The following is a 26,182-nucleotide window of genomic DNA, read 5'->3' on the forward strand; positions in this document are numbered from 1 at the left end:
ATTGTGTCCAGGCCACTGGCTGGCTGAGGGGGCATTGTTAGGGGTTGGCCCTGTCTGGGAAGAGGGGGGTGGAGGGGGCAGAGGGAGTGTGTTCCCATGACTCCCTGGGGAGTAACGACAATCAAGGCCAGCTGGGAAGCCTGGCATGCCAGGGGCCCAGTGGGTAGGCGGCTGGCCCCAGAAGGGACCACAGAGGCACAGGGGAGGGGCAAAGTCAGGGCCTATTTCTTAGCTGGGGTGGGGGTGGGGAGGAGGAGAGGAGGGTTAAGGCCTAGAGGTTTTAGCCCAACTTCCAAAACCCTGGGTCATCATTGTACCTTTCTTCAAAACACATCTGCCCACTGTTGCCACGTCCACTGGTGTCCAGCCTGCTAGGCCCTTTCAGCTGGGCCACAAGGCTCCATGCTGCCCCCTCTAGACCTCCACATCGGTCACCACATACAGCCTGACCCACATCACATCATCATTCCCTTGCTTAAATGTGTCAAAGGCTGTCCATCCTGCTTGAAAACACGGAAGCCCCGCTGGGTATGGGTGGCTCGGGCCTGTAATCTTAACTACGCAGAAGGCTGAGACTGAGGATTCTGGTTGGAAGCCAACCCAGGCAGGAAAGTCCGTGAGATTCTAACTTCCAATTAACCACCAGAAAAGAGGAAGTACCTTGTGGCTCAAAGTGGTAGAGTGCTAGCCTTGAGCAAAAGACCTCAGGGACAGGGCCCAGGCCCTGAGTTCAAGCCCCATGGCTGACAAGAAAAGAAAAGAAAGACAAAGAAAGGAAGGAAGGAAGGAAGGAGAAAAGAAAGGAAAGGAAAACTTAAATCCCTTTCTGCCTATGAAGCAGGCTGGCCTGATAGGCCCACTTTGCCTTTGGGCTTCATCTCCAGTGAGCCTCAAGTGCAGCCTCTGCACTGCCCTTTGGACTTAGCCAAGCTGGCTGTCCTCAGGGCTCAGGCACACTGTTAAGATCCCTGGCCTGAAAACCCCTTTCTCCACAGCTCTGCATAGTTCTCTATGCCACAACAGAAATCCCAACTCCATGTGTCCTGGTGGTGTTGTGTTTATCCTCTCTCTGAAATCATGGCAGTTTTGGGCATGACACTAGATCTTTTTTTTTTTTTTTATAATAGCTAGTGCTTTAATATTGCTAATACCTTTTTTTGCCAGTCCTGGGGCTTGAAGGGCCTGAGCACTGTCCCTGGCTTCTTTTTGCTCAAGGTTAGCACTCTGCCACTTGAGCCACAGCGCCACTTTTGGCTGTTTTCTGTATTTGTGGTGCTGGGGAATAGAACCCAGGGCTTCATGTATTAGAGGCAAGCACTCTTGCCACTAGGCCATATCCCCAGCCCATTATTTTCTTTCCTTCCTTCCTTCCTTCCTTCCTTCCTTCCTTCCTTCCTTCCTTCCTTCCTTTCTTCCTTTCTTCCTTCCTTCCTTCCTTCCTTCCTTCCTTCCTTCCTTCCTTCCTTCCTTTCTTTCTTTCTTTCTTCTCTCTCTCTTTCTTTCTTTCTTTCTTTCTTTCTTTCTTTCTTTCTTTCTTTCTTTCTTTCTTTCTTTTCTTTCTTTCTTTCTGTTCACGGAGCTTGAACTCAGGGCCTGGGTGCTGTCCCTGAGCTCTTTTGCTCAAGGCAAGATCTGAGGATCACAGTTCAAAGCCAGCTCAGGCAGGAAAGTCCATGAGACTGTTAATCTCTTACCACCCAAAGCCAGAGCAACAGAGCTTTCATTATTTTAAGTATTAATTGACATTATAATCACAGTATTATTTAACTATCACCATTATCTATTTCCAAAAGTTTTAGCTGGGTCCCAGGGGCTCACATCTAAAATCCTAACTACTCAGGAGGCTGAGATATGAGAATCAAGGTTTGAAGCCATCCCAGGCAGAGAAAACTGTGAGACAAAACGTATCTTCAATTAGCCAGTGAAAATTTAGAAGTAGAGCTGTGGGGCTGGGGATATAGCCTAGTGGCAAGAGTGCCTGCCTCGGATACACGAGGCCCTAGGTTCGATTCCCCAGCACCACATATACAGAAAACGGCCAGAAGCGGCGCTGTGGCTCAAGTGGCAGAGTGCTAGCCTTGAGCGGGAAGAAGCCAGGGACAGTGCTCAGGCCCTGAGTCCAAGGCCCAGGACTGGCCAAAAAAAAAAAAAAAAAAAAAAAGAAGTAGAGCTGTGGCTCATGTGGTAGATCGCCAGCAATTAATTAAAAAAAAAAAAAAAGTGAAGTGAGAGCTTAAGGCCCAGAGTTCAAATCCCAGTACAAGTACATACATTAAAAAACAAAACAAGACATTTTCTAATATCCCTCTGAAGCTCGCTGTTTCTCATACCAGTCTACTTTCTGTCTCTACGGATTTACCTATTTGAGGCATCTCACGTAAGTAGGGTTGTATTTGTTCTTTTTTGGTTTAAAAGAAAAGAGCTGGGTGGCTCACACCTATAATCCTAGCTAATCAGGAGGCTGAGATCTGAGGATCGCTGTTCAGAGCCAGCCTGGGCAGGAAAGTCCATGAGACTCTTACAATTAACCACCAAAAAGCTAAAAGCAGAGCTGCGGCTCCATTGATAGAGTGCTAGTCTTGAACACAAAAGCTCAGAGACAGTACCCAGGCCTGAGTTCAAGATCCAGGACTGGCATCAGTGGTTCAAATCTATAATCCTATGTACTCAGGAGGCTGAGATCTGAGGATCGTAGTTTGAAGGCAGCCCCAGGCAGAGAAATCTATCAGACCATTTCCAAATAACTAGTAAAATGCTGGAAGTGGAGATTTGATTCAAATGGTAGAGTTGCCAGCCTTAAGCACAAAAAAAAAAAAAAGCCTAGGAGAGCAAGAGGCCCAATCAGCACAAAGAAAAACAAGACAAAACAACAGAAAACTCTCACCCCAAAATGCCCTCAAGTCTGAGGTAAAACATTCTCTCCTTGGGAAACTGGAACAAGGGAAGAAAAAAAAAATCTTTTTATAAAACGTTCTAATTCGTCAAAGAGAGCAACTGTCTGAGGCTACAGCTGGTGGTGGGGTGGACTTGGCAGGCTGGGGGAGGCGCAGCACACAGTGTTCTGGTTTAGGAGGATATCAGGTTCAAAGCCTGCATCTCTCAAGCTCCGGACTGCACTCATCCACTCCGCAGCTCAAAGGAACACTGGGAAAAGAGCTGTCATCTCCAGGATGCCTGCTGGAGCTTACATGTGGAAGGCCGGCAAGCATCAAACAAGGCAGCTTCTTGGCTTGTCAGCCCATGAATCATCGCGCTCACCCGGGCTGGCTTAACCATCTCTAATTTGGGAGAGGAACAGCAGAAGGCCTCAAATTAACTTTCTTTTTATCCTTGCCCTTCACTTGGGAGTTCTGAGGGGGTGGACACTGGAAGGAGGTTCAGGACACCTGGGGTCCCTCAGGCCTTACGCTGATTGCAGGAGGGACCTGCCCACACTATTCAGCAGGTGAGGCTGGGCAAGGGGATGGGCAGACCACCCTTGTATGTTTTAGCCGGGAGCTGGTGGCTCACAAGTGTAATCCTAGCTACTCAGGAGGCTGAAATCTGAGGATTGCAGTTCAAAGCCAGCCCAGGTAGGAAAGTGCACGAGATTCTGATCTCCAACAAAATACTCAGAAAAAGCTGGAAGTGGTGCTGTGACTCAAGTGGTAGAGCACTAGCGTTGCACACAGAGAGGCTCAGGGACAGTACCCAGGCCCTGAGTTCAAGCCTCAGGATGGGTTAAAAAAAAAAGAGTATATTAATCAAAGACATCAAAGACTAATGGAACTTGGAGAACAGAGAAGAATGCAGAGTTGAGGTGGCATTGCAATATTTTCTCTCTTGTTTTGTTTTTTGCCAGTCCTGGGACTTGAACTCAGGGCTTGAGCACTGTCCCTGGCTTCTTTTTTATCAAGGCTAGCACTCTGCCACTTGAGCCACAGAGCCACTTCTGGCCTTTTCTATATATGTGGTGCTGAGGAATCGAACCCAGGGCTTCATGTATACTAGGCGAGGAGCACTTTACAACTAGGCCATATTCCCAGCCCAATGTCTTCTCTCTTATGAGATAAGGAAACACCTCAGAAACCGTGTATGTTGGTCCATACAGTGGAGGGGTACACCTACACAGTGAGGGACCCCACTGTTGGGGTACATTCTAGGAGGAACACATTTAGAAGTAGAAAGGCTCTTGATTTTTCCCTGCTACACACTTTGTTTTTGCCAGTCCCAGGGCTTGAACTCAGGGCCTGAGCACTGTCCCTGGCTTCTATTTTGCTCAAGGCTAGCACTCTGCCACTTGAACCACAGTGCCACTTCTGGCCTTTTTGTATATATGTGGTGCTGGGGAATCGAACCTAGGGCTTCGTGCATACAAGGCAAGCACTCTACCACTAAGCCACATTCCCAGCCCATGCTACACACTTTTTATACTGCTTGAGTTTTGTACTGTGTGTGTACCTTTTTTTTTTTTTTTTTAACAGTTTCCCAAGTCAAAAGACTTGATACAGGGCTGGGAATGTGGCTTAGTGGTAGAGTGCTTGCCCTGCATGCATGAAGCCCTGGGTTTGATTCCTCAGCTCACATAAACAGAAAAAGCCAAAGGTGGCGCTGTGGCTCATATGGTAGAGTGCTAGCCTTGAGCAAGTAAAAAGAAGCCAGGAACAGTGATCAGGCCCTGAGTTCAAGCCCCAGGATTGGGAACAACAGCAACAAAAAGACTTGATACAAATGCATCAGGTGTTTAATAAGTGCAGGTTAAACCACCATGCCAGTTTAGGAGTGGCAAAGGCCCTTCGGCAATCCCCACTTAACAGATTGTAGAAAACGGAGGCTCAGCAAGGAAGGAGCTAGGCAGGGCTCTTCCCAGGGCTGCTGGAAGCAGAGCTTGGCTCCTCGGTGGGGACCACCCCGCCTTCCTCCCCGGAGTGTGCAGTTGGAGGCACCAGATGCTCTGGCAGGAGCCAGGGAGATGCCATCTGTGAGGGAAACCTATTCTTAGAGAGCAGAGACAGTGGGTGGTGGCACTGCCTCCTCCTGACTCCTCTCCCCCCCTGCAGTAGTGGAGGGGGGGGTCAGGAGGGCAGGCGGCCAGGCTTTACCCTCATGGGGGTAAGCAGGACAGACTAAAACCAGGGTGTACTCCACTCTTAGCACCCCACTTACATCACGCCTGCACACAGTGTCAGAAATGACAGCCACATTTATTGATGCTCACTGAACAAGTCATACCTTTGAATCTCCCAGGCCCCACGAGTTGTAGGCTGCTAGAAGGCCTATCTTGCACATGAGGAAATAGACCAGTTTGATTGGACACCCAACAACAGCAAACCCCCAAGAGAAGTGCATTACACAGTCCTGCAAAGCACTGGCCCAGAGGGAGGGAGGAAGTGAGTAGGAGGGAAGGAGGAGAGGACACATTATTAAGCCCCTCCCAGCTCAGGGAGCTAAAGCAGAGCCTGTCTCCCAGGGCTATTCCACCCACAGGCCAGGGATATCCAACCCACAGGCCAGGATTGCAGGCACTCACATTTCTCAGCCCCTGCTTGAGGCTGCTCCAGGGGCAAGTTTGTCCCCAGCACTTAAAGCTTGCTGCAGGCACTGCTGGCAGTCTTCTGGAAGAGAGGTGTGGGGTGGCCACAGAAGTTGCTAATGTGCATAGATTTGGTAAACTAAAGAGAACAGAGGCAGGGTACCCCACCTTCTGCTATAAAACCAGCCTGGCTATAACTGACCTCTTCTTTTCCCTACTTCCAAGGTAGGGAAAAAAGATCTTCAAAATCTTCTGTGAACCAGGCACTGGTGGCTCACACATGGAATCCAAGATACTCAGAAGGCTGAGATCTGAGGACTGCGGTATGAAGCCAGCCCAGGCAGAAAAAGTCAGTGAGATTCTTATCTCCAATGAAACAGCAAAAAGATGGAACTGGAGGGGTGGCTCAAGTGGTAGAATGACAGCCTTGAGCAAAAAGAAGCCCACTGAAAAGTGCAAGGTAGTGAGTTCAAGCCTCAGTACTGGTACACACATACAAAAAAAAAAAATCTGCTGTAAGCTTGCAGTGATCCATCGCGGCTGAGAACACTGTAGAATCAGACATAATCCCACATCCATTACCCAACAGCTCTCTGATTGGCTGGTCACATGAGATAATTAATAATGGTTGGCCCCATATCATCTCCCACTAACTCATAACTCAGGTGAGGACACAGAGCAGCAGTACCAGTGCCATCTTTGAGTCTGAGAAAAAGGGCTTCCTGCCCAGCCCAACCCACTGGGTCAGAACTTGTATTTTAATAAGCTCTCCATTGACCCAGGAGACATTCTCCTGGTAACTTCTAAGAAATAGAGACTTACAGGGAAGTTTCATAGAAGTATTTCTACTAGACCAAAGGTCTCAAATTGGGGCCTTATTTTCCTGAAGACTTGTTTTGATTTGTCTAGTGTAGTAGTTTCAAAAATTCCCAACTGCCACACAAGTCTCCAGCACATGGTGACTCTCTGCTACAGAGCACCCCTAAAATTTCCATTTACGCCACTGAAAGCTGGTGCAGGCATGTGAGTTTGTTTCAAATGCCAGCTCCTGTAACCAGCTAACGTGCAATATATGGCTTCGATTTCTAAATGTTAAGTAAGGCACTGAAAAAGAAAAAGCAGGGGCTTCAATATCAGACTGATTTGGGTTCAAAGCCTGTTTGGGCTAACATACTTAGCTATATTACCTTGGCTAAGTGATATCCTTCTCTCTGATCCTCTGTTTCCAAATCTATAAAATGAGGGTCAAGACAGATACTTTCAAGGTCATTATAAAGATAAGATATGTGCCAGGTGCTGGTGGTTCACACCTGAAATCCTCGCTACTCAGGAGGCTATGACCTGAGGATTGTGGTTTGAAGGCAGGAAAGCTGGTGAGACTCTATCTCCAATGAACCACCAGAAAACAGGAAGCAGTGCTGTGGCTCAAGGTGGCAGAGCACTAGCCTTGAGTGAAAAAAGCACAGGGACAGCACTCATGCCCCATAACTGACCAAAAACAAAAAGATGAGATGTGCAAAGGATTCAGGAGTCAGAAAGCCATCGGTGGAAGGCTGCAGCTATAGTGGCAAAGGTTTGATGTAAACACCTGCAATGACTATGGTGGCCCTCATTTTATGAGAAACTGAGGCTCTGAAAGGTAAAGAACCTCCCCCAGCCTCGCCCTAGGTCTACACTGCACCACCCTCTCCTGTGAAGACAGAAGTGCTTGGAATCTGTGTTACCTGGCAGAAAGCTACCAGCTCTATGTGCCATGGCTTAAGACAAGAAAAATATACATGTAAAATGTTTTATCATTTTTTTATGCTAATTGTATGTTTAAAATAGTGTTTTGAGGGCTGGGAATATGGCCTAGTGGCAAGAGTGCTTGCCTTGTATACATGAAGCCCTAGGTTCGTTTCCTCAGCACCACATATATATAAAAGGCCAGAAGTGGCACTGTGGCTCAAGTTGGCAGAGTGCTAGCCTTGAGCAAAAAGAAGCCAGGGACAGTGCTCAGGCCCTGAGTCCAAGCCCCAGGACTGGCAAAAAAAAAAAAGTATTTTGAACATATTAAGTTAAAATATAGAACTAAGATTCATCTCACATTGCTATGTAGCCCAGGCTGGCCTGGAACTTGAGAGCCTCCTGACTTAGCCTCTTTTGTACTTTTTAAAAAGTGGATGCTAGAAAATAAATGTTAAAAATAAATCTTTTCTTTCTCAGTGCTGGCTGGATAGAACCAACAGCTTCACACATTATTTCTATGAAACAGTGGAGGAGTTCTAGAACTTGTCCAATTAAAGTATCGGAGACAAGAAACAATATTTTAAAAAACAGACAAAGTATGTGTAACCCACTGCCCACCAGCAAGGAGCCCCGATACTAAGCATAGGGGAAGAACGATTTGTACCCACCAGAAAGAGACCCTCCTCTAGGGTCTTCCTTTAAGCTAATGGGCCCCATGGCCCAGGGAAGGTGAGACTGGCCCCAGCCTCCCAAAGCTCAGCATCGAGGCTAGAAACCAAGGCTAAGAGTCCTCAGCCACTGGCTGATCCAGTGATCCAGCCACTGGCTGCGCCACTCAAAAGTACCTATGGGATGTGAAAATCAGTGTTTTGACTCCAGCCCACAGGCCTGTGGGCTAAAACACACATTGGAGTGAGAGGCCCACGACTGTGAGGTGGCAGGATCCTCTGGGAGAGTTTGCTGATAGAACCAGACTTGGAGCAGCAGCTGGATACTGCCAGGAAGCTGTTCAGGTGGAGGAGTTCCCATCAGCACCTTGGGGATGCTGTTACTTAGAGGGGCGGCTCTTGTTGTAGATGAGGAAGTCTGAGATGTCGTGCCACACGTTGCTGTCCTCATAGAGGTAGGTCATGGAGGACTGCAGGGAAGGCTGCAGCGTGGGCCGGTGGTATTCAAAGAGCCACAGCACCAGGCCCCAGATCACCGCCGTGTGCAATGAGAACACGTTCCATTTGAGCTCAGGAATGTAGCCCTTCTCCACGGCCAGGCGGCACAGGGCGAACAGGACTCGTGAGGTCAAATACATGTTGATCTGCAGCAAGGAAAGGGCGAGGGTTACTGATGGGGAATCTTCCTCCTGCCGGGTCCAATGCATGGGAGCAATTGCTGTGCAGGGCTGTCTGGCATCAGTTAATGAACAAAATAATTTGAAAGGTCAGACCCCTTGTGGCTCACCCCTATCATCCTCGCTACTCAGGAGGCTGAGACCTGAGAATCGTGGTTCAAAGCCAGCCTGGGCAAGGAAGTCCATGAGACTCTTATCTCTAATAAACTGCTTAGAAAAGGTCAGAAGTGGTGCTGACTCAAGTGGTAGAGCATTAACCTTGAGTAAAAAAGTTAAGGGACAGCACTTAGGCCCTGATTCAAGCCAGAGCACATGAATGAATGAATGAAATGAAAGAAAAAAAGCTATAGAAGAGACATTTCCAAATGTATATCTGACAACCTATTGGCATTTGGAATATTTGAAAATATTCTTGAAACAATGATTAAAAGGAGGCATTCTAATTAGAAAATGGGCAAAAGGAATAAACATTTATTTTTTTCCCTTTGGTTGTGGTGCTTGAACTCAGGGCCTAAAGGCTGTCTTTGAGCTCTCTAGCTCAAGGCTAGCGCTCTACCACTTTAAGCCACAGTGCTACTTCCAGTTTTCTGGTGGCTAATTGGAGATAAAAGTCTCACAGACTTTCCTGCCCAGGCTAGCTTCAAACTGTCATACTCAGATCTCAGCCTCCTGAGTAGCTAGGATTACAGGTGTGAGCCACCAGCACCTGGCATCATTTCTTTTTTCCTTTTTTCTTGTTAAAAGTTTATTTAACAAAGAGAAAGTAAAGGCCACTCAGGACAGTAAGCAGTTGACCCAGAAACCAGCTGTTCAAGGAACAAACATTTCACCAGAGTACTTATTTGACATGAAGGCAATGCAAAGTAAAATCACGATGAGATATGCCTATCAAAATGGCTAAAATAAAAAATGTAATAAACCACATATTGTCTAGGAGGCAGAGAACCAGATCATTCTTATATTCCTGGTGGGAATGTAAAACGGTACAATTGTACTAGAAATTTGGCAAGCTCTGCCTTCCCTCCTCCTTTGGCAGTTTCTCTTAAAACTAAACATTCATGGACCATACAACCTAGTAATTACATCTTGGGCATTTATCCCAGAACAATGAAAATTTATGTTCATATAAACACCTGTACAAAGATGTTCTAATGTTATATTCGTAATACCCCAAAGCTAGAAATAATGCAGACATGACCTTCAAAGGGTGAATTCTAAAACAAATTGGAGCAAGGTACAAATACTCCTAGCTATTCAGGAGGCTGAGTTCTAGAGGACTGTAGTTAGAAGCCAGCCCAGGCAGAAAAATCTGTGAGACTCTGTCTCCAAAATAACCAGCAAAAAGCGGGGCTGGAGAGGCATGGCTCAAGTGGTAGAGTGTTAGCCAAGCAAGCAAGTGGAGTGAGCATGAGCACTTGAATTCCAGCCCTGGTACCACTAAAAAACGAACTGTGGTACACCTATGAAGCTATCAATAAATTAAATAGCCAGGGCTGAGATGTAGCTCAGTGGCAATGCACTGGCCTAACAAGTGCCCAAAATGTCTAGTACCAAAAAGAAAACCCCTCTCCCCCCCAAGAAAAAGATAGTTACACATAAATAGCTGGTGCTGGTGACTCAGTTTCCCATTTCCTAACATTCGGTGCCAAAATGCAGAAGTTCACTGGAGGACTCCTGTCCTTGAAGGGAACTCTATCTACCTCCTCTCCCTTTCTTCCTCCCCTCTCTTTTCCCTTGCTGGAACAGTGGCTTTCAGAGAGCCAGGTGGTCCCTTAAGCCTAGTTTAAAAAAGGGGAGTGGAAGCCCACCTCCACCCTGTTAGTCAGCAGCATGTGAACAACTAGAAGCCTCCACCTTCACTGGCTCATGGCTTTGGATGCTTAAGCCTAAAGAGGCTAGGCAGGATCTAGACCTAGGTCTTTATTGACTGGATTGGTAAACTCTGTTGTTAGCCCAGTCTTGCCTAATCCCCTCCCTCCCTTTCTTCCTCCCTCCCTCTGGCCTTTCCCCTCCCCCTCTGCCCTCTCTCCTTTCTCCCCTCCTCCTCTCTCCCTTTCCCTTTCCTTCTCTCTACCTCCAGACCAGAGATCATTCACCATTGCATCACCTACACTCAACCAACCAGCCTTTTCTCCTAGGAGCACCTCCCTTTGGGCATACTGAGGTAGGTACTCTACTGCTGAGCCATGTTTCTACCCTTGTTTTTTGCATGGGTTAATTATTAAATTTTAATATAGTTTGCTTAACCTAACATATCCAAAATCAATATGTGATCAATATGAAAATGTTGAAATATTTTATATTCTGGTTTTTTTGAACTTTTTTTTTTTTTTTTTTTGTCAGTCATGAGGCTTGAACTCTGGGCCTAGGTGCTGTCCCTGAGCTCTTCAGCTCAAGGCTAGTGCTCTACCACTTGAGTCACATCGCCACTTCTGATTTTCTGGTGGTTAATTGGAGATAAGAGTCTCATGGACTTTCCTGCCTGGGCTGGCTTCAAACTGCAATCCTCAGATCTCAGCCTTGTAAGTAGCTAGATTATAGACTTGAGCCACCAGTGCCCAGCTTTTTTTTTTTTTTTTTTTGGCCAGTCCTGGGCCTTGGACTCAGGGCCTGAGCACTGTCCCTGGCTTCCTTTTTGCTCAAGGCTAGCACTCTGCCACAGTGCCACTTCTGGCCGTTTTCTGTATATGTGGTGGCGGGGAATCGAACCCAGGGCCTCATGTATACCAGGCAGGCACTCTTGCCACTAGGCCATATCCCCAGCCCCTGTGTGCCCAGCTTTTTGAACTTTTTATTTTGCGTGTGCTTGTGCGCGTGTGTGTGTGTGTGTGTGTGTGTGTGTGTGTGTCAGTACTAGGACTTGAACTCAGGGCCTGAGCACTATGCCCCAGAGAGTAGCACAAGTCCAACAATGACTTGGTTTACCAATGGGGAAGCTGGAGGTGGGGAGGAATGATTTTTTCCAAGGTCACACAGGGACCTCAGACATGGAAGACAGCCAATTGTTCATCTCAAAGCCCACCTCTAACTCTCTACCAGCACCATCTCAGGGAGGGTCTTTACCTGGCTGTTGATGCTATTGTTTTCTCCAAACACCAGGAGGCCCCCCAAGAAGGCAGCGAGGAAGGAGTGCACTGGGTAGGTCTTGCCCTGCACGTGGGACTGCAGAGCACACAGACTCTTATAGGCGCACACAAAGCAGGCCAGGTTCCGGGAGTGGGTATAGGTGGACTGCAGAATGGTCTTCAGCTTCTCCTGGAGGCTGCACAAACACAGGGAGCGCCCATGAGCACAGGCCCAGTGGTTCCCAGGCCTTTGCCCACTGGAGAGGAACTGAATAAAGCAAGGAGCTCCAAGGCTCATTCAACCCTAGGCTTCTACCTTTCATGTCCTTCAGGCGTTGGCACAAGCCAATCCTCAGAGAGCCATTCCCTGACAATGTCACGTTTGCTTTTCCTATCATTGCTCTTACCACCCCCTGAAGCTCCTCTGCCCCTGCCCAGGTGAAGAGCAGACTCTAGATATGGCTCTTTCATCCGAAGGAACAGACAGTGCTAGCACTTATTTTTGTTGTGCCAAGTCGCAAGACCACCACCAAGAAGACCACCGAGACTCAGACATTCCGAAATGCAAAAGTCTGGCACTTCAATTTAATTTACTTTTTTAAATTTTGGAGTGATCACATGAAGAAATGAATGAGTGTCTATTATGTGCTGGATCTAGAGATCTGACTCTGAGAAACAGACCTGCTTACTGCCCTTATGGGACTTTTTTTTTTTTTTTTGCCAGTCCTGGAGCTTGAACTCAGGGCCTGAGCACTGGTTTTCTTTTTGCTCAAGGCTAGCACTCTGCCACTCAAGCCACAGCGCTGCTTCTGGCCGTTTTCTCTAAATGTGGTGCTGGGGAATTGAACCCAGGGCTTCCTGTATATGAGACAAGCACTCTTGCCACTAGGCCATATTCCCAGCCCCCTTCATGGGACTTTTGAGAGGGAAACACCACCACAGAGACAAGGCTCATACACTGATTATGACAAGAGTTTCTGGGGCCCAAAGGAAAAGGTGGAATCAATGAAGTGAACAGGCAGGGTGATTACAGCCCAGGCAAGAGCAAAAGCCCAAAGAAGGGGCAGGAAGTAGAGAATAAAGGAACAGAAAGAGGCCACCATGCTCGGAGCAGATGTGTGGGGAGAGGATATGAAGGCAGCGGGAGGTGGTGGGGTAGTTTTGTATTGAGGTCAGGATTGAAGGAGGTGATGTATTTCTAAGAATCACTAGGGGGCAGTGAAGAGAAAGCAGGAAGGGAGCAGGAATGGCACAAGTAAGTGTTCCAAGCGTTCAATAAGGGACCTATAAAAATTTGTGAAGTTGGCTGGTGCCCTTGGCTCACGTCTGTAATCCTACCTACTGAGGTTCAAGTCCAGCCCAGGCAGGAAAGTCCATGAGACCCTTATCTCCAATTAATCACCAAAAAAAATCCAGAAATGGAGCTGTGGCTCAAGTAGAATGCTAGCCCTGAGCACAAACTCAGAGACAGTGCCCAGACCTTGAGTTCAAGCCTCAGGACTGGCACACACACAAAACCAAACCCTGCAATCCTGAGTGCTATTATCCAGGAACAGCAGGTTCTTACTACATGGGCATATGGGCCCCAAGATTGCCAGGGTTTTTGTTTTGTTTTGTTTTGTTTTTTTTTGTCATGGGGCTTCAACTCTGGGCCTGGGTGTTGTCCCTGGGTTCTTCAGCTCAAGTTTAGTCCTCCACCACTTGAGCCACAGTACCACTTCCGGTTTTCTGGTGGTTAATTAGAGATAAGAGTCTCACGAACTTTCCTGCCTGGACTAGCTTTGAACTACAATCCTCAGATCTCAGCCTCCTGGGTAGCTAGGATTACAGGTGTGAACCATGGGCACCCCGCTCCAGTTTGTTTGTTTGTTTGTTTATATTTTGTTTTGTCCGTTGTGAGGCCTGGTGGTTTGACTTTCCCAATAAACCCTTCTTCTGCCTGAACCACATGGCAGTCTCCTTTCAGCAACCCTTATACTGAATAACTAGGATTACAGGTGTGAGCCACTAGTGCCTGGCCTAATTGCAGGTTTTGAGGTCTGTATTTCAGCAAAGTGTGGTGGTATACTCCTGTAATCCTAGTACTTGGAGGCTAAGGCAGGAGAATAAAGAGTTTGGAACAGGGGCTGGTAAATATGGCCTACTGGTAGAGTGTTTGCCTCATATACGTGAAGCCCTGGGTTCGATTCCTCAGCACCACATATATAGAAAAAGCCAGAAGTGGCACCGTGGCTCAAGTGGTAGAGCGGTAGCCTTGAGCAAAAAGAATCCAGGGGCAGTGATCAGGCCCTGAGTTCAAGCCCCAGGACTGGCAAAAAAAAAAAAAAAAAGTTTGGGACAACCCAGATGCCCCACTACAGATGAATGGATACAGAAATGTGGTACCTATATACAATGGAATTTTACACTGCCGTTAGAAAGGACAAAATAATGGCATTCACTGGAAACTGGATGGAACTAGAAACAATCATGCTGAGTGAGACAAGCCAAGAACAGAGAGACAAATGAGTATGGTCTCCCTGATATGCAGGTGTTAGAATTAAAATGTAAAGAGACAGAACAAAGTAAACAAGTAGGTCTCAAGATGCCAAAATACAGTAAAAAGAGGACACAGAATGAGTGGAAAGTGAATGGGAATAGTAACAATAATAACAACAACAATAATATAGCAGAGGGGACCATTGCTACATTGGGCACTGATGAGAGGGAACTAAGCAACTCATGGGTGGGAATGGGAAGGAAGGAATGAGTGAAGGAGGGAACAGATGTTGCTAAACAAAAGAAAAGTAATGTACATATAGTCTGAAATGGAGAAAATCATTTTACTGCTAAAGTTCATAGATTTCGTAAGCTATGCAGAGTAGAATGATAATCTTCATCATTGTGAAAGTTAAAATGTATACTGTGAAATATATGTAATAACTTAAACCCAATAAAACTGTTAAAAAAAAAGTTTAGGACCAATCTAAGCTACCCAGTGAGAGCCTGTCCCCAATAAACAAGTGAAAAGAAAGAAAAAAAGAAAGGAAGGAAGGAAGGAAGGAAGGAAGGAAGGAAGGAAGGAAGGGAAGGGGGAAAAGGAAAACAAAAAAGCTAGTTTTCCCTGTGGAATCTTCCATTGTCTAGGTATTACTGATCTGCCTTTGCTATGATTTTAGAAACTGACTACCCTCCTCACTCCTCTGGGCAGCACTCAGGTTTGGATTTTCATTGTGGCTCACTTGGGTCATTGCCACTGCTGCCTAATGGCTAATGTCCACCTACATCTGTCCTTGTGGTGCTCCCAGCCCCTCTGTCAAGCTTAACCTAGAAGCAAATGATTAATCCTCACGCTGTTGAAACTGGTCAAAAGAAACTGGTACGGCAAACCTGTTGTTCCAGCTGCTCAGGAGGCTGAGGCAAGAGGCTCATTGAAGCTCAAGAGTTTCAGACCAGCAAGATAGCAAAACCCAGCTGGGAACATGGCTTAGTGGTAGAGTGTCAGCCTAACATGCATGAAGCCCTGGGTTCATATTCCTCAGTACTACATACACAGAAAAAGCCAGAAGTGGCACTTGTGGCTAAGCCTTGAGGAAAAGAAACTCAGGGACAGTACTCAGTGCTCAGGCCCTGAGTTCAAGCCCTATTACTGACCAAAAAAAAAGAAAGAAAGAAAGAAAGAAAGAAAGAAAGAAAAAGGAAAGAAAAGAAAGCAAGACCCAAGCACAAAACCAAATCAAAACACTTAAGTGTTTTAAGTCAGATAATGGCACAGCCCCACTTAAAATCTTATAATAATTCCTAGTTTACTTACAGAAAACTCAAACTCCTCTCTCTAATCTAAAGCTGGAAAAGACTGGACAAGATTACTGCTGTGGCCTCCAGTCCTAGGGCTTGAACTCAGGGCCAGAGCACTGCCCCTGGCTTCTTTTTGCTCAAAGCTAGTACTCTACCACTTGAGCCACAGCGCCACTTCTGGCTTTTCTATTTATGTGGTGCTGAGGAATTGAACCCAGGGCTTCATGCATGCTAGGCAAGTACTCTACTGCTAAGCCACATTCCCAGCTTTGTCTGAACTCTTTTGCTCAAGGCTAGCACTCTACCACTTGAGCCGCAGCTCCACTTCCAGCTTTTATTTTTTGCTGTTTAATTAGAGAGAAGCGTCTCATGGGCTTTCCCGTCTGAGTTGGTTTCAAACCAATATCTTCAGATTTCAGCCTCCTGAGTAGCTAGGATTATACGTGAGCCACTAGTGCCCAGTTGGATTTGGTTTTTAAAAAAAGATTCAGAGGGAAAAAACCACAAAAAACTCAAAACTAAATTAATTAATTAAAAATAAAAAGGAGATAGGAGGGAAGGTGGGAGAAAAATGAGGGAGGGGGAAACAGGTATAACAAGAAATATACTCACTACATTACGTATATAACTGTAACCCCTCTGTACATCACCTTGACAGTAAAATTAAATTAAAAAAATAAAATGAAATAAAAAGTAGAGCCAGGTGCTAGTGGCTCACGCCTATAATCCTAGCTACTCGGAGGCTGGGAATATGGCCGTGGTAAAGTGCTCTCCTTGCATACATGATTCCTCATTCAATTCCTCAGCACCACATATATAGAAAAAGCCAGAAATGGTGCTGTGGCTCAGGAGGTAAAGTGCTAGCCTTGAGCAAAAAGAAGCCAGGGACAGTGCTCAGGCCCTGAGTTCAAGCCCCAGGACTGGCCAAAAAACAACAACAAAACAAATCCTAGCTACTCAGGGGGCTGAGATCCAAGGATCGTAGTTGGAAGCCAGCCTGGCCAGGAAAGTCTGTGAGACTCTTAATGCCAAATTAACCATCAGAAAACTGGAAGTAGAGTGTGGCTCAGAGTGGTAGAGTGCTAGCCTTGAGTAAAAACGTTCAGGGACAGTGCCCAGGGCCTAGAGTTCAAAGCTCCATGACTGATTTAAAAAAAAAAAAAAAAAAGAGGATATTCTACAAATTGAACTTGGCCCATAGGCTGTACAACTGTGACCCTATCAGTTCAGGTGAGCTCAAGGATCTTGTATACATCAACATCACACCACAGGCACCTTTTTAAAAGGGGGGAGATCAGAGGAGGTCCAAGATGGCTGAGAGAAGGAGCAATCAAAGACAGCTTCCCAAGGAGGCAACCCCCACAGCACACAGGGCCTGGGGAGGGGGCCAAGAAGGAAGCAAAGGTAGCTAAAGGAAGAATGTTCCCAAGAGGGGTGCTGCAGGAGAATATGTGTGCAAGTGACCAGCATGCAGCATGTACACAGAATGGAGACCAACTCTGCATATCAAGGACTGATGGAGGTCGGGCACAGCTGAGCTGAAGCAGCTGCAGAAACCCTTAAAGTCACATCTGGAAGCTGGGCTTCTTGAGGAAGACCCTGGGGAACTTGAGGGATTGTTGAGCTGGGGACATAGGGCCCAAGGTGGACTTGAGAAGGTGTGGCTGGGACAAGCGAGGCCTAGCTAGGAAGCTACTATCACCATCCTGGCACTAAGGGTTGGCACATTCGCTCCCCGCTTCAGCTGTGTGCAGAGCGTTGCTCACCTGCCACTCTTGAAGAGAAGTGTCATGACCAGTGCGTGAGGAGCCCGGATTTTCACTCCATAGCTGTAGAAAAAGAAGGGCATGGTTAGAATGGCATTACTGTGCCACCTTTCTTTCTAGACTCTCCTTCTGACCTCTTGTCCTCACTCCTCATTCCTCATCCAAATACCACATTGGAAGGGAAAATAATGCTTGCTCCCAGTTAGATCTGGATTCAAATCTCACCTCTTCCTGGGAGTGTGGCCTCAGGCTTGTCATTTAACTTCATTAAGCCTCAGTTTCTTTCCCCAACCAGGAAAAGGAATGCTAAGCTTTAGCAGGCTGGTTACAATTCTTTTCTTTCCTGTGTGCCAGTACTGGGGCTTGAACTCACGGCCTAGAGCTCTTGCTCAAGACTGGCATTCTACCACTGGAGCCATAGCTCTACTTCTGGCTTTTTGCTGGTCAATCAGAGATAATTCTCATGGACTTTTCTGCCTCAGTTGGCTTCAAACCACAATCCTCAAATCTTGGGTCTCCTGAGAAGCTAGGGTTAAAGGCGGGAACCATCAGTGCCCAGCCCCTAGTTACAATTCTGATGGAAAGGTCTCCATCTGGGCACTATGCCTCTCAGATCCTGCTCCAGTTAAGATGGCCTTCCTGCAGTTCCTGTCCCATCAGGTTCTGTCTCCAGGTCTTTGTAGAGTCTGCTCCTTCTGCCAGCCTTGAATGCCCTTCCACACGCCTTACCAATTACCTTCCTGTGGTGTCTAGGCCCTCTGCAAAGGCTTCCCAAGCTTTTAAATTTTTAATTTAATTTTTTCTGAACTTCAAAAGGTTGTACAAGGGGTTGCAATTTAACGTGTCCATCTAAGTGCCCAATGAGTCACCCCTTCTATCATTCTCCCCCATCCCATCTGTTCCCACCTCCAGACTCATTTTACCTTTCCTTTTTTCTTTTTGCCAGTCCTGGGGCTTGAACTCAGGGACAGGCACTGTCCCTGAGCTTCTTTTGCTCAAGGCTAGCACTCTACCACTTTAAACCACAGAGCCGTGTCTGGTTTTCTGGTGGTTAATTGGAGATAACCTGCCTGGGTTGGATTTGAACCATGATCCTCAGATCTCAGCCTCCCGACTAGCTAGGATTACAGGTGTGAGCCACTGGTGCCTGTCATAATTGCTTATGTTTAAGATTCAAACTCTTCACCCAGATTCTCCTTTGACTGCTTGTTGGAACACCAGGCTTGTGTGGAAAAGTACTGGTGGCTGGGAATGTGGATTAGCAGTAGAGTGCTTGCCTTGCATGCATGAAGCCCTGGGTTTGATTCCTCAGCACCACATACACAGAAAAAGCCAGAAGAGGCACTGTGGCTGAAGTGGTAGAGTGCTAGCCTTGAGCAAAAAGAAGCCAGGAACAGTGCTCAGGCCCTGAGTTCAAGCCCCAGGACTGGCAAAAAAAAAAGAGAGGTGGGGGAGGAGGGAGGGAAAGAGAGGGGAAGAGGAAGGGGGAAAAGGAAGGAAGAGAAGAGAAAGGAGAGAAGAGAAAAAAGAGAGAGAGAGAGAAGAGAAGCTGGGTATTGGTGGCTCACGCCTGTAATCCTAGCTACTCAGGAGGCTGAGATCTAAGGATTGTGGTTTGAAGACAGCCCAGGCAGGAAAGTCTATGAGAATCTTATCTCCAATTAAACACCAGAAAACAGGAAGTGGCACTGTGGCTCAATGTGTTAGCCTTGAGTGAAAAAGCACTGGGACAGCACTCATGCTCTGAATTCAAGCCCCAGGACTGACCCCCCCCCCAAAAAAAAAAAATCCAAAAAGCGGAGAAGACAGAAGGAGAGAAGGAAAGACAAAGAAGAAAATAGAAGAGCAAGAAGAGGAAAGAAGGAAGATCAGAGAAGAGAGGAGGAGAGGGAACAATGAAGCAGTTTTATGTGCACTGTTATGGAGTTTGATTCTCTTGAACATCTGTGCATTACCGAAAAAACATGCAAAACGAGGAAAATGGCCTAGTGGTAGAGTGCTTGCCTCGCATACATGAAGCCCTGGGTCAATTCCTCAGCACCACATATATAGAAATAGCCAGAAGTGGTGCTGTGGCTCATGTGGTATGTTGGGGACAGCTGTGCCTTTAAGAGGCCACAGCTGGCTTGGCCAGTCCCCTCTTCTTCCCGCCTCCAGGGGCAAGCACGTGTCTGATGGCCGAGGACCCTAGAACCCAATCCTTGGGGGGCTGGGTCTCTGCCCACAAAGGAAGTCCTCTGACATCACTTGAAGAACAGCCCTTGTGGCCAACCTGTAGTCCCTCTCTTGTGCCCGCCCTTGGGGGTATATCTGTTGGCTCCTCATTTGAATAAATCAGAATGCCCCAGAGGTATTCTCCGAGACCACCATGCGCTCATGTCTTTCCTTGGGCTGGCGGGCATGGGGTCTCGCAACCACAGGCGAACCGAGGCTGCATTGGGACCCCGCTTCCACGATTAATCCCGATGGCCAGGGGACTTGAGAGAGCGAGTATAGGTCCCACATGGAAGAAGCAGACAAGCCCAGGAACCCCACCCCCCACCCCCGCAGATGGGGGGCGGTAGAGCAAGGCCGGGCAGTGGTAGAGTGCTAGCCTTGAGCAAAAGGAACCCAGGGACAGTCCCCCGGCCCTGAGTTCAAGCCCCAGGACTGGCAACAACAACAACAACAAAATGTGCAAAACGAGGCAATTCTCCCATGAATCAAAAAGACTAGGGGAGAATGGATGTATTGGAATATTTACACATTTCTGGAAGAAGACATAAGAGACTGGACACAGGGACTATCTCCATGGAAGAGGCCTAGAACATTTTAGCACCAAACGTTTCCTTACTATGTGGGAGCTGAGGATTGAACCCAAGGCCCTGTACATGCTAGGCAGGTTTTATTCTGAGCTACAGTACAACTTAAATTCAAACGAGGCTGGGGATATGGCCTAGTGGCAAGAGAGCTTGCCTGGTATACATGAGGCACTGGGTTCGATTCCCCAGCACCACATATACAGAAAATGGCCAGAAGTGGCGCTGTGGCTCTAGTGGCAGAGTGCTAGCCTTGAGCAAAAGGAAGCCAGGGATAGTGCTCAGGCCCTGAGTTCAAGGCCCAGGACTGGCAAAAAAAAAAAAAAATTCAAACGACAGTTTCACCAAAACAAAAATAAACACAAACCCTTAGTGCTAGGGTTGTGAAGAGCATGGTATGTGGCTTATCACCCCTCCCCCAGCAGTGAGCTGGAGGTCCCCAACTCCCCAGCTCAGCCCCACCCACCTGTCCTCCTCCAACACCCTCCTAGCGACATCTTTTCCTGCAGAGAATGGCCTTCCACCTCTTCTAGCCACCCAGAGCAAAATGGTGCTTCCTTTTACACCCAACACAGGCAACTGTGCCTGTCCTTTCACAAAACAACAGTCCTACTAGTTTACTGAAAGTATTCATAATTTAGACACGCAGGAAATGCTCTTATTTTTAGGATTGCACACTGAAATATGTAGGGCAAGGATAGCAAAGGGAATTAAACTGTTACAAAGTTTGAACATCTGAGCCATGCTAGTGGGCCTCACAACCTATTTGCGACCTATTCTCTTCTACTTTAAGCCATTACCTGGGGTGCCCTTCGCTCCCTGACCCCTTCCAACTCAGCTTTCACCATATCACTAGGCCCTCTTCTGAAAAGCATTCTGTTCACAAGGGGTTGTCACTGTAGTTTTCTTTCTTTTTTTTTTTTTTTTTTTTTGCAGTCCTGGGCCTTGGACTCAGGGACTTCCGAGCACTGTCCCTGGCTTCTTTTTGCTCAAGGCTAGCACTCTACCACTTGAGCCACAGCGCCCCTTCTGGCCATTTTCCGTATACGTGGTGCTGGGGAATCGAACCTAGGACCCCCACTGTAGTTTTCTTTTGTGCTGGTACTGGGGCTTGAACTCAAGGCCTCAAGTTTGCTCAGCTTTTTTGTTCACCGCAACTGTTCTACCACTTGAGCCATGCCGCCAGTTGTTGTTTTTTTTGTGTTTTTTTTTTTTCCTGGTTAATTAGAGATAAGAATCTTTTGGATAGTTGTCTGCCCAGGGTTGGCTTTAAACCATGATCTTCAGATCTCAGTCTTTTTGTGCTGGTACTGAGGTTGAGCTCAAGGTTTTGTACTCCTACTTGGGTTTTTCACTCAAGGCTAATGCTCTACTAGAGTCATACCTCTACTGCAGCCTTTTGCTGGTTAATTGGAAATAAGAACCTCGTGGAATTTTGGGGGCTTGGACTGGCTTCAAATCATGATCCTCAGATTTCAGCCACATGAGCAGCTAGGATGATAGGTGTGGGAAACCAGTGACTATCAATCACTCTAGTAGCAAGGATGATAGGCATAACCCACCAATGCATAGTACCAGTGTAATTTGTTGACTGATGAATTGTGCTGGTGATGGAATCCAGGGCCTTGCAATTGCTCTGCCACTGAGCTCTATCTCCAGACTTTTTTTCTTTTGCCAGTCCTGGGGCTTGGACTCAGGGCCTGAGGACTGTCCCTGGCTTCCTCTTGCTCAAGGCTAGCACTCTGTCACTTGAGCCACAGCGCCACTTCTGGCCATTTTCTGTATATGTGGAGCTGGGGAATCGAACCCAGGGCCTCATGTATAGGAGGCAAGCACTCTTGCCACTAGGCCATATCCCCAGCCCCCAGACTTTTTTTTTTAACCAATCCTGGGGCTTGAACTCAGGGCCTGGGCACTGTCCTTGAGCTTCTTTTTGCTCAAGGCTAGCACTCTACCACTTGAGCCACAGCACCCTTTCCATCTATCTCCAGCCTTTTCTTTTCTTCTTTTCCTTTTTTTCCTAAGACAGGGACTCATTATGTAACAGAGGCCAGCTTGGAACATGAGATCCTCCTGCCTCAGCCTCCCAGTGCTAGAATTGTAGACATGTGCCCCCATGAATACCTGGCTCTGTCATAACAGTTCATCATACACCCTGCGTGGATTCAACACAGCATATTGTCACTTACCAGTAATGACCTCATAGCCTTACGAGATTTCCTGCCCTGAATGGGTATTTACTATTCCCATGTTACAGAAGAGAAAGCTGAGGCCAGAAAAGATGAATCATTCAGCTTTTAAATGAAGGCACTGTGATGAGATCCCAAAGGCCTGACTCCAAAGAGTGCTTGTCCTGGCTGGGTAGGTGCACTGAGGGCGTAGGGAGCACTGGAATGGGGGCAGGTATGCAAAGACATTGGGCAATGCCTGCAGGCATTTGGGCTGTGTGAACCTGGTTCACACCTGCTCTGTGACTGACCTGGCAAAAGGGCTAGTAGTGTTATCTCAGGGTCCACGTCTCTCTGGTCATATCAAAGAAGTGGTTCATACCTGGGCACCAGTGGTTCACACCCATCATGGTTCAAATCCAGTCAGGACAGATAAATCCTTGAGACTCTTATCTCTAATTAAGCAGCAAAAAGCCAGAACTGGAGGCATAGCTTAAAGAGTAGAATGTCAGTGGTGAGTGAAAAAGCCAAGCAAGAGCTTGAGATTTTGAGTTCAAGCCCCAATACCAGTACTACCAAAAACAAAAAAGAAGTGGCTCATATGATCTGGCTAGAACAAGTTTCTACCTGGTCTGAGAGCCAGGTGTAACACTGTGAACTACAATCTTGTCATTTGAAAAATTTGGGGAATGGTAATTTCTATTTGTACAAATTCATTCGTTCAACAAGTATGTGAGGACCTATTTTTATGTGGCAGGTGCCAGGAATACATCAAGGGATAAAGTTGGTAAAAAAAAAAAATCTGTCCTCACGAAGCTCACTCATTCTCCAGTGAAAGAAAAGCCATAAAAACAAGATAGAAGCTGGGTGCCAGTGGTTCATACCTATAATCCTAGCTACTTAGGAGACTGAGATCTGAGGACCAGGACTCAAAGCCAGCCTGGGAGGAAAGTCCCTACGATTCTCATCTCCAATTAACCATAAAAGAGCCAGAAGTGGAGCTGTGGCTCAAGTGGTAGAGTACTAGGCCTCAGGGACAGTGCCTAGACCCTGAGTTCAAGCCCCAAGACTGTCACAAGAAAGCAAAGAAAAGAAAGGAAAGGGAAGGGAAGGATAGGGAAGGGAAGGAAAGGAAAGGAAAGGAAAGGAAAGGAAAGGAAAGGAAAGGAAAGGAAAGGAAGGAAAGGAAAGGAAAGGAAAGGAAAAAGGAAAGGAAAGGAAAAGAAGCTAGATACTAGTAAGAAAGGAATAAAAAAAGAAGCTGGATACCAGTGGCTCACGCATGTAAACTTAGCTACTCAGGAAGCCAGGCCAGGCAGACAAACCTAAGAGATGCTTATTTCCAACTGACCCCCCCCCCAAAAAAGAAAGCCAGAACTGGAGATGTGGTTCAAGTAGTGGAGCCTCATGAGTGAAAAAGCTGAGTGAGTTCAAGCCCCAGTACCCCTTCCCCATATAAACACACAAATAAAAAATAAAAAGCTAGCCACTGGTGGCTCATGCCTGTAATCAAAGCCATCCTGGGCAGGAAAGTTTGTAAGACTCTTATCACTAACACACTACTCAGAAAAAGCCGGATGTTATGCAGAGGCTCAAGTAGTATAGTACGAATCTTGAAGAAGCTCAACTGCACCCAGGCCCTGAGTTCAAGCCCCAGGACTGGCAAAATAAATAAATAAATAACCACAAGATACAGCTGCGCTTATGATTGAAATTAGGAAGCTGAGACCTGGAGGATCAAGGTTCAAAGCTAACAGAAAGGATTTCCTTTCCAATTAACTAGTAAAATAGTGGACTAGAGGTATGGATCAGGTGGTAGAGTGCGAGCTCTGAGCAAAAACGTTGATCATGAGCAGGAGGTCCTGAGTTCAAGCTCCAGTATCAACACAAAACAAACAAAAAAGATCCATAGGCAAACTATTTGGTCTCTGATGATTAGAGCCAGGGAAGTAACAAATGAAGTAAGGAAATAGGTGGGCAACTCAGAAATGACTTCAATGAGGAAATGACACATAGCAGGAGCCTGAAAAGGGTCAGTGGGCATGCCAGCTAGACATGTGAATATAACAAGGGAAACAGCCAAATACATATTACATATGTATATATGTGTATGTATACACACATATATTTTCCCTTAGTGAAGTGTTGGGGTCACCAGCTGACTTGGAAGGAGGCGTGTCACCTGTGGGGTAGGTGTGGGGAGGCATGCGGCCCTCCTCCTTAAAGCTGAGATGGATAGTTTGGGGGTGGTGACCCTGGAAGGAACCAGGATTTATCTTTAAACTTGACACTTGGGACTAGGTAACCCGGACCACAGTCAATCTCAGAGCATAAACTGCGTAACACCCTCAATGGCTTCCAACTATTTCTTTAAAAAGATAATTTTTACAGTGAGACTAAAGGAAGATATTCTTAGGAGAGGAACACAAACGTGCAGAATGTGGGTCGCAGAGATGCTAAATGACTTGCTCAAGATCACATGGGATGATTGGGTGTTGGTGGCTCATGCCTGTAATCCTAGCTACTCAGGAGGATGACAATTAGCCAGCAAAAAGCTGTAATTGGAGCTGTGGCTCAAGTGGTAGAATACCAGTTTTGAGCAAAAAAGCTAAGGGACAGTACCCAAGCCCTGAGTTTAAGCCCCAGTACACATGTACACATACACACACGCACACACACACAGACACACACACACACACAATCACATGGTTGGTCCTTGGAAGTGTACAGGTTCACCTCAGGTGAACCAGGATGCCAACTCCAGTCGTACACAGACCTTTGGTTTGTTCTCTACTTCCATGCCAGCTCTGGCATAGTAGGCCCTTGATAAATTGTGGGTTTTGTGAAACAGGGTTTACAGGAGGACAAGCCCCCCTCCAGGCACTAAGCCAGGCAAAATGACCTGAAGGAGAGCACCTCTCCTGCCTCTCCAGCAGCAGAGGTGTGATGAGGTGAGATCAATTCGCCCAGCAATCTCTGGGAGTCCCCAGTACAAAAGGAGGAAGGAGCTGAGAAGCAGGAGAAGGGGGGGGGGGGCAGGGGAAGGGGGGGGTTGCCCACCCGCAAAAATCAATCGGTGCCTGGCAGCCACATAAGAAGGTTATCTACCTGTCTGCCAGAGACCAGAGGCCAGTTCGTCACTGTGCTGGGGACCAGGCTTTCGAAGCCAAATAGGCTAAAGGGCGCGCCGAGAGAGAGAGAGGGTGCACTGGACTCGTAGGAGGGAAGTCAGGTGCCGTCTGGCATAGGATGAGGTCAAACCAAGAACCAGCGCACTGGGATCCCTGGGCAGGCGCTCGGACTCCCCAAATCCAGCCCTCCCGGCGCACAGAGCTGTGGGCACGGAGCCCCACAGACGGTCAAGGGCACCCGGCGCCGCGCCGGCCCCCAGCCCGCGCGCTGCCGGCCCCAACCGGGCCCGTCCATCATCCCCGGCCCGGCCCTAACTCACACAACCCCGTTTCGGAAGCCTTTAACCACGGCCAAGGCGGCATGGTAGCGGCGTTGGCGCAGCAAGGCGTTGACGGCCTGGAGCAGAGCCTGCAGCTGCGGCGGGGGGGCCATAGCACCAGAGGCAAGAGGGACTCAGCGACCCGACCGGACCAGCACTGACAGCCCGAGCTTCTGGCTGCACAGCCCCGGGCACCCGGTAGCGTCTCCGCGTCGTTCTACCCGTAGGTTGTGTCTGTCGTCACTCACACAGGAAGAGCCAATCACAGGGAAGACTTGGGCCGCGCTCACCTGGAGGACACATGATTGGGAGAGAGAGGAAAGGTGGTAACCAATCACAGGGACTGGACCTTTCAGTAAGGGCTCACGCCAGGCTCTGTCCAATCAGAAGGCTTTTTATTTTCCTTCAGTGAAATGTTGGGGTTACCAGCTGACTTGGTGAGAGGCGTGTCACCTGTGGGGTAGGCGTGGGGAGGCCTGAGGCCCTCCTCCTTAAAGCTGAGATGGATAGTTTGGGGGTGGTGACCCTGGAAGGAACCAGGATTTATCTTTAAGCCTGACACTTGGGACTAG

At 47.5% G+C, this 26,182-nt stretch overlaps 1 protein-coding gene across 1 annotated transcript; it reads right to left on the reverse strand.

Annotated features, from left to right (window-relative positions):
* Nucleotides 1–7,671: 7,671 nt before the first annotated feature.
* Pxmp4 (peroxisomal membrane protein 4) lies at nt 7,672–25,800 on the reverse strand. The gene is made up of 4 exons (XM_048349021.1): nt 25,611–25,800; nt 17,194–17,256; nt 11,649–11,847; nt 7,672–8,552 (listed from the first exon to the last, which is right to left on the reverse strand). The coding sequence occupies exons 1-4, from the start codon at nt 25,721–25,723 to the stop codon at nt 8,289–8,291; spliced, it is 639 nt and encodes a 212-aa protein (XP_048204978.1). The 5' UTR covers nt 25,724–25,800; the 3' UTR covers nt 7,672–8,288.
* Nucleotides 25,801–26,182: the final 382 nt, after the last annotated feature.

The sequence above is a fragment of the Perognathus longimembris genome, chromosome 6 (genome assembly GCF_023159225.1).
Source record: "Perognathus longimembris pacificus isolate PPM17 chromosome 6, ASM2315922v1, whole genome shotgun sequence".
NCBI classification, from domain to species: domain Eukaryota; kingdom Metazoa; phylum Chordata; class Mammalia; order Rodentia; family Heteromyidae; genus Perognathus; species Perognathus longimembris.

Coding starts and splice junctions, on each gene's coding strand:
- Pxmp4 (XM_048349021.1), bottom strand. CDS start 25,723: ATGGCCCCCCCGCCGCAGCTGCAGGCTCTGCTCCAGGCCGTCAACGCC. Junction 17,257..25,610: donor GGCTTCCGAAACGGGGTTGT/GTGAGTTAGGGC, acceptor CTTTTTCTACAG/CTATGGAGTGAAAATCCGGG. Junction 8,553..11,648: donor ACAATAGCATCAACAGCCAG/GTAAAGACCCTC, acceptor TCCTTGCTGCAG/ATCAACATGTATTTGACCTC.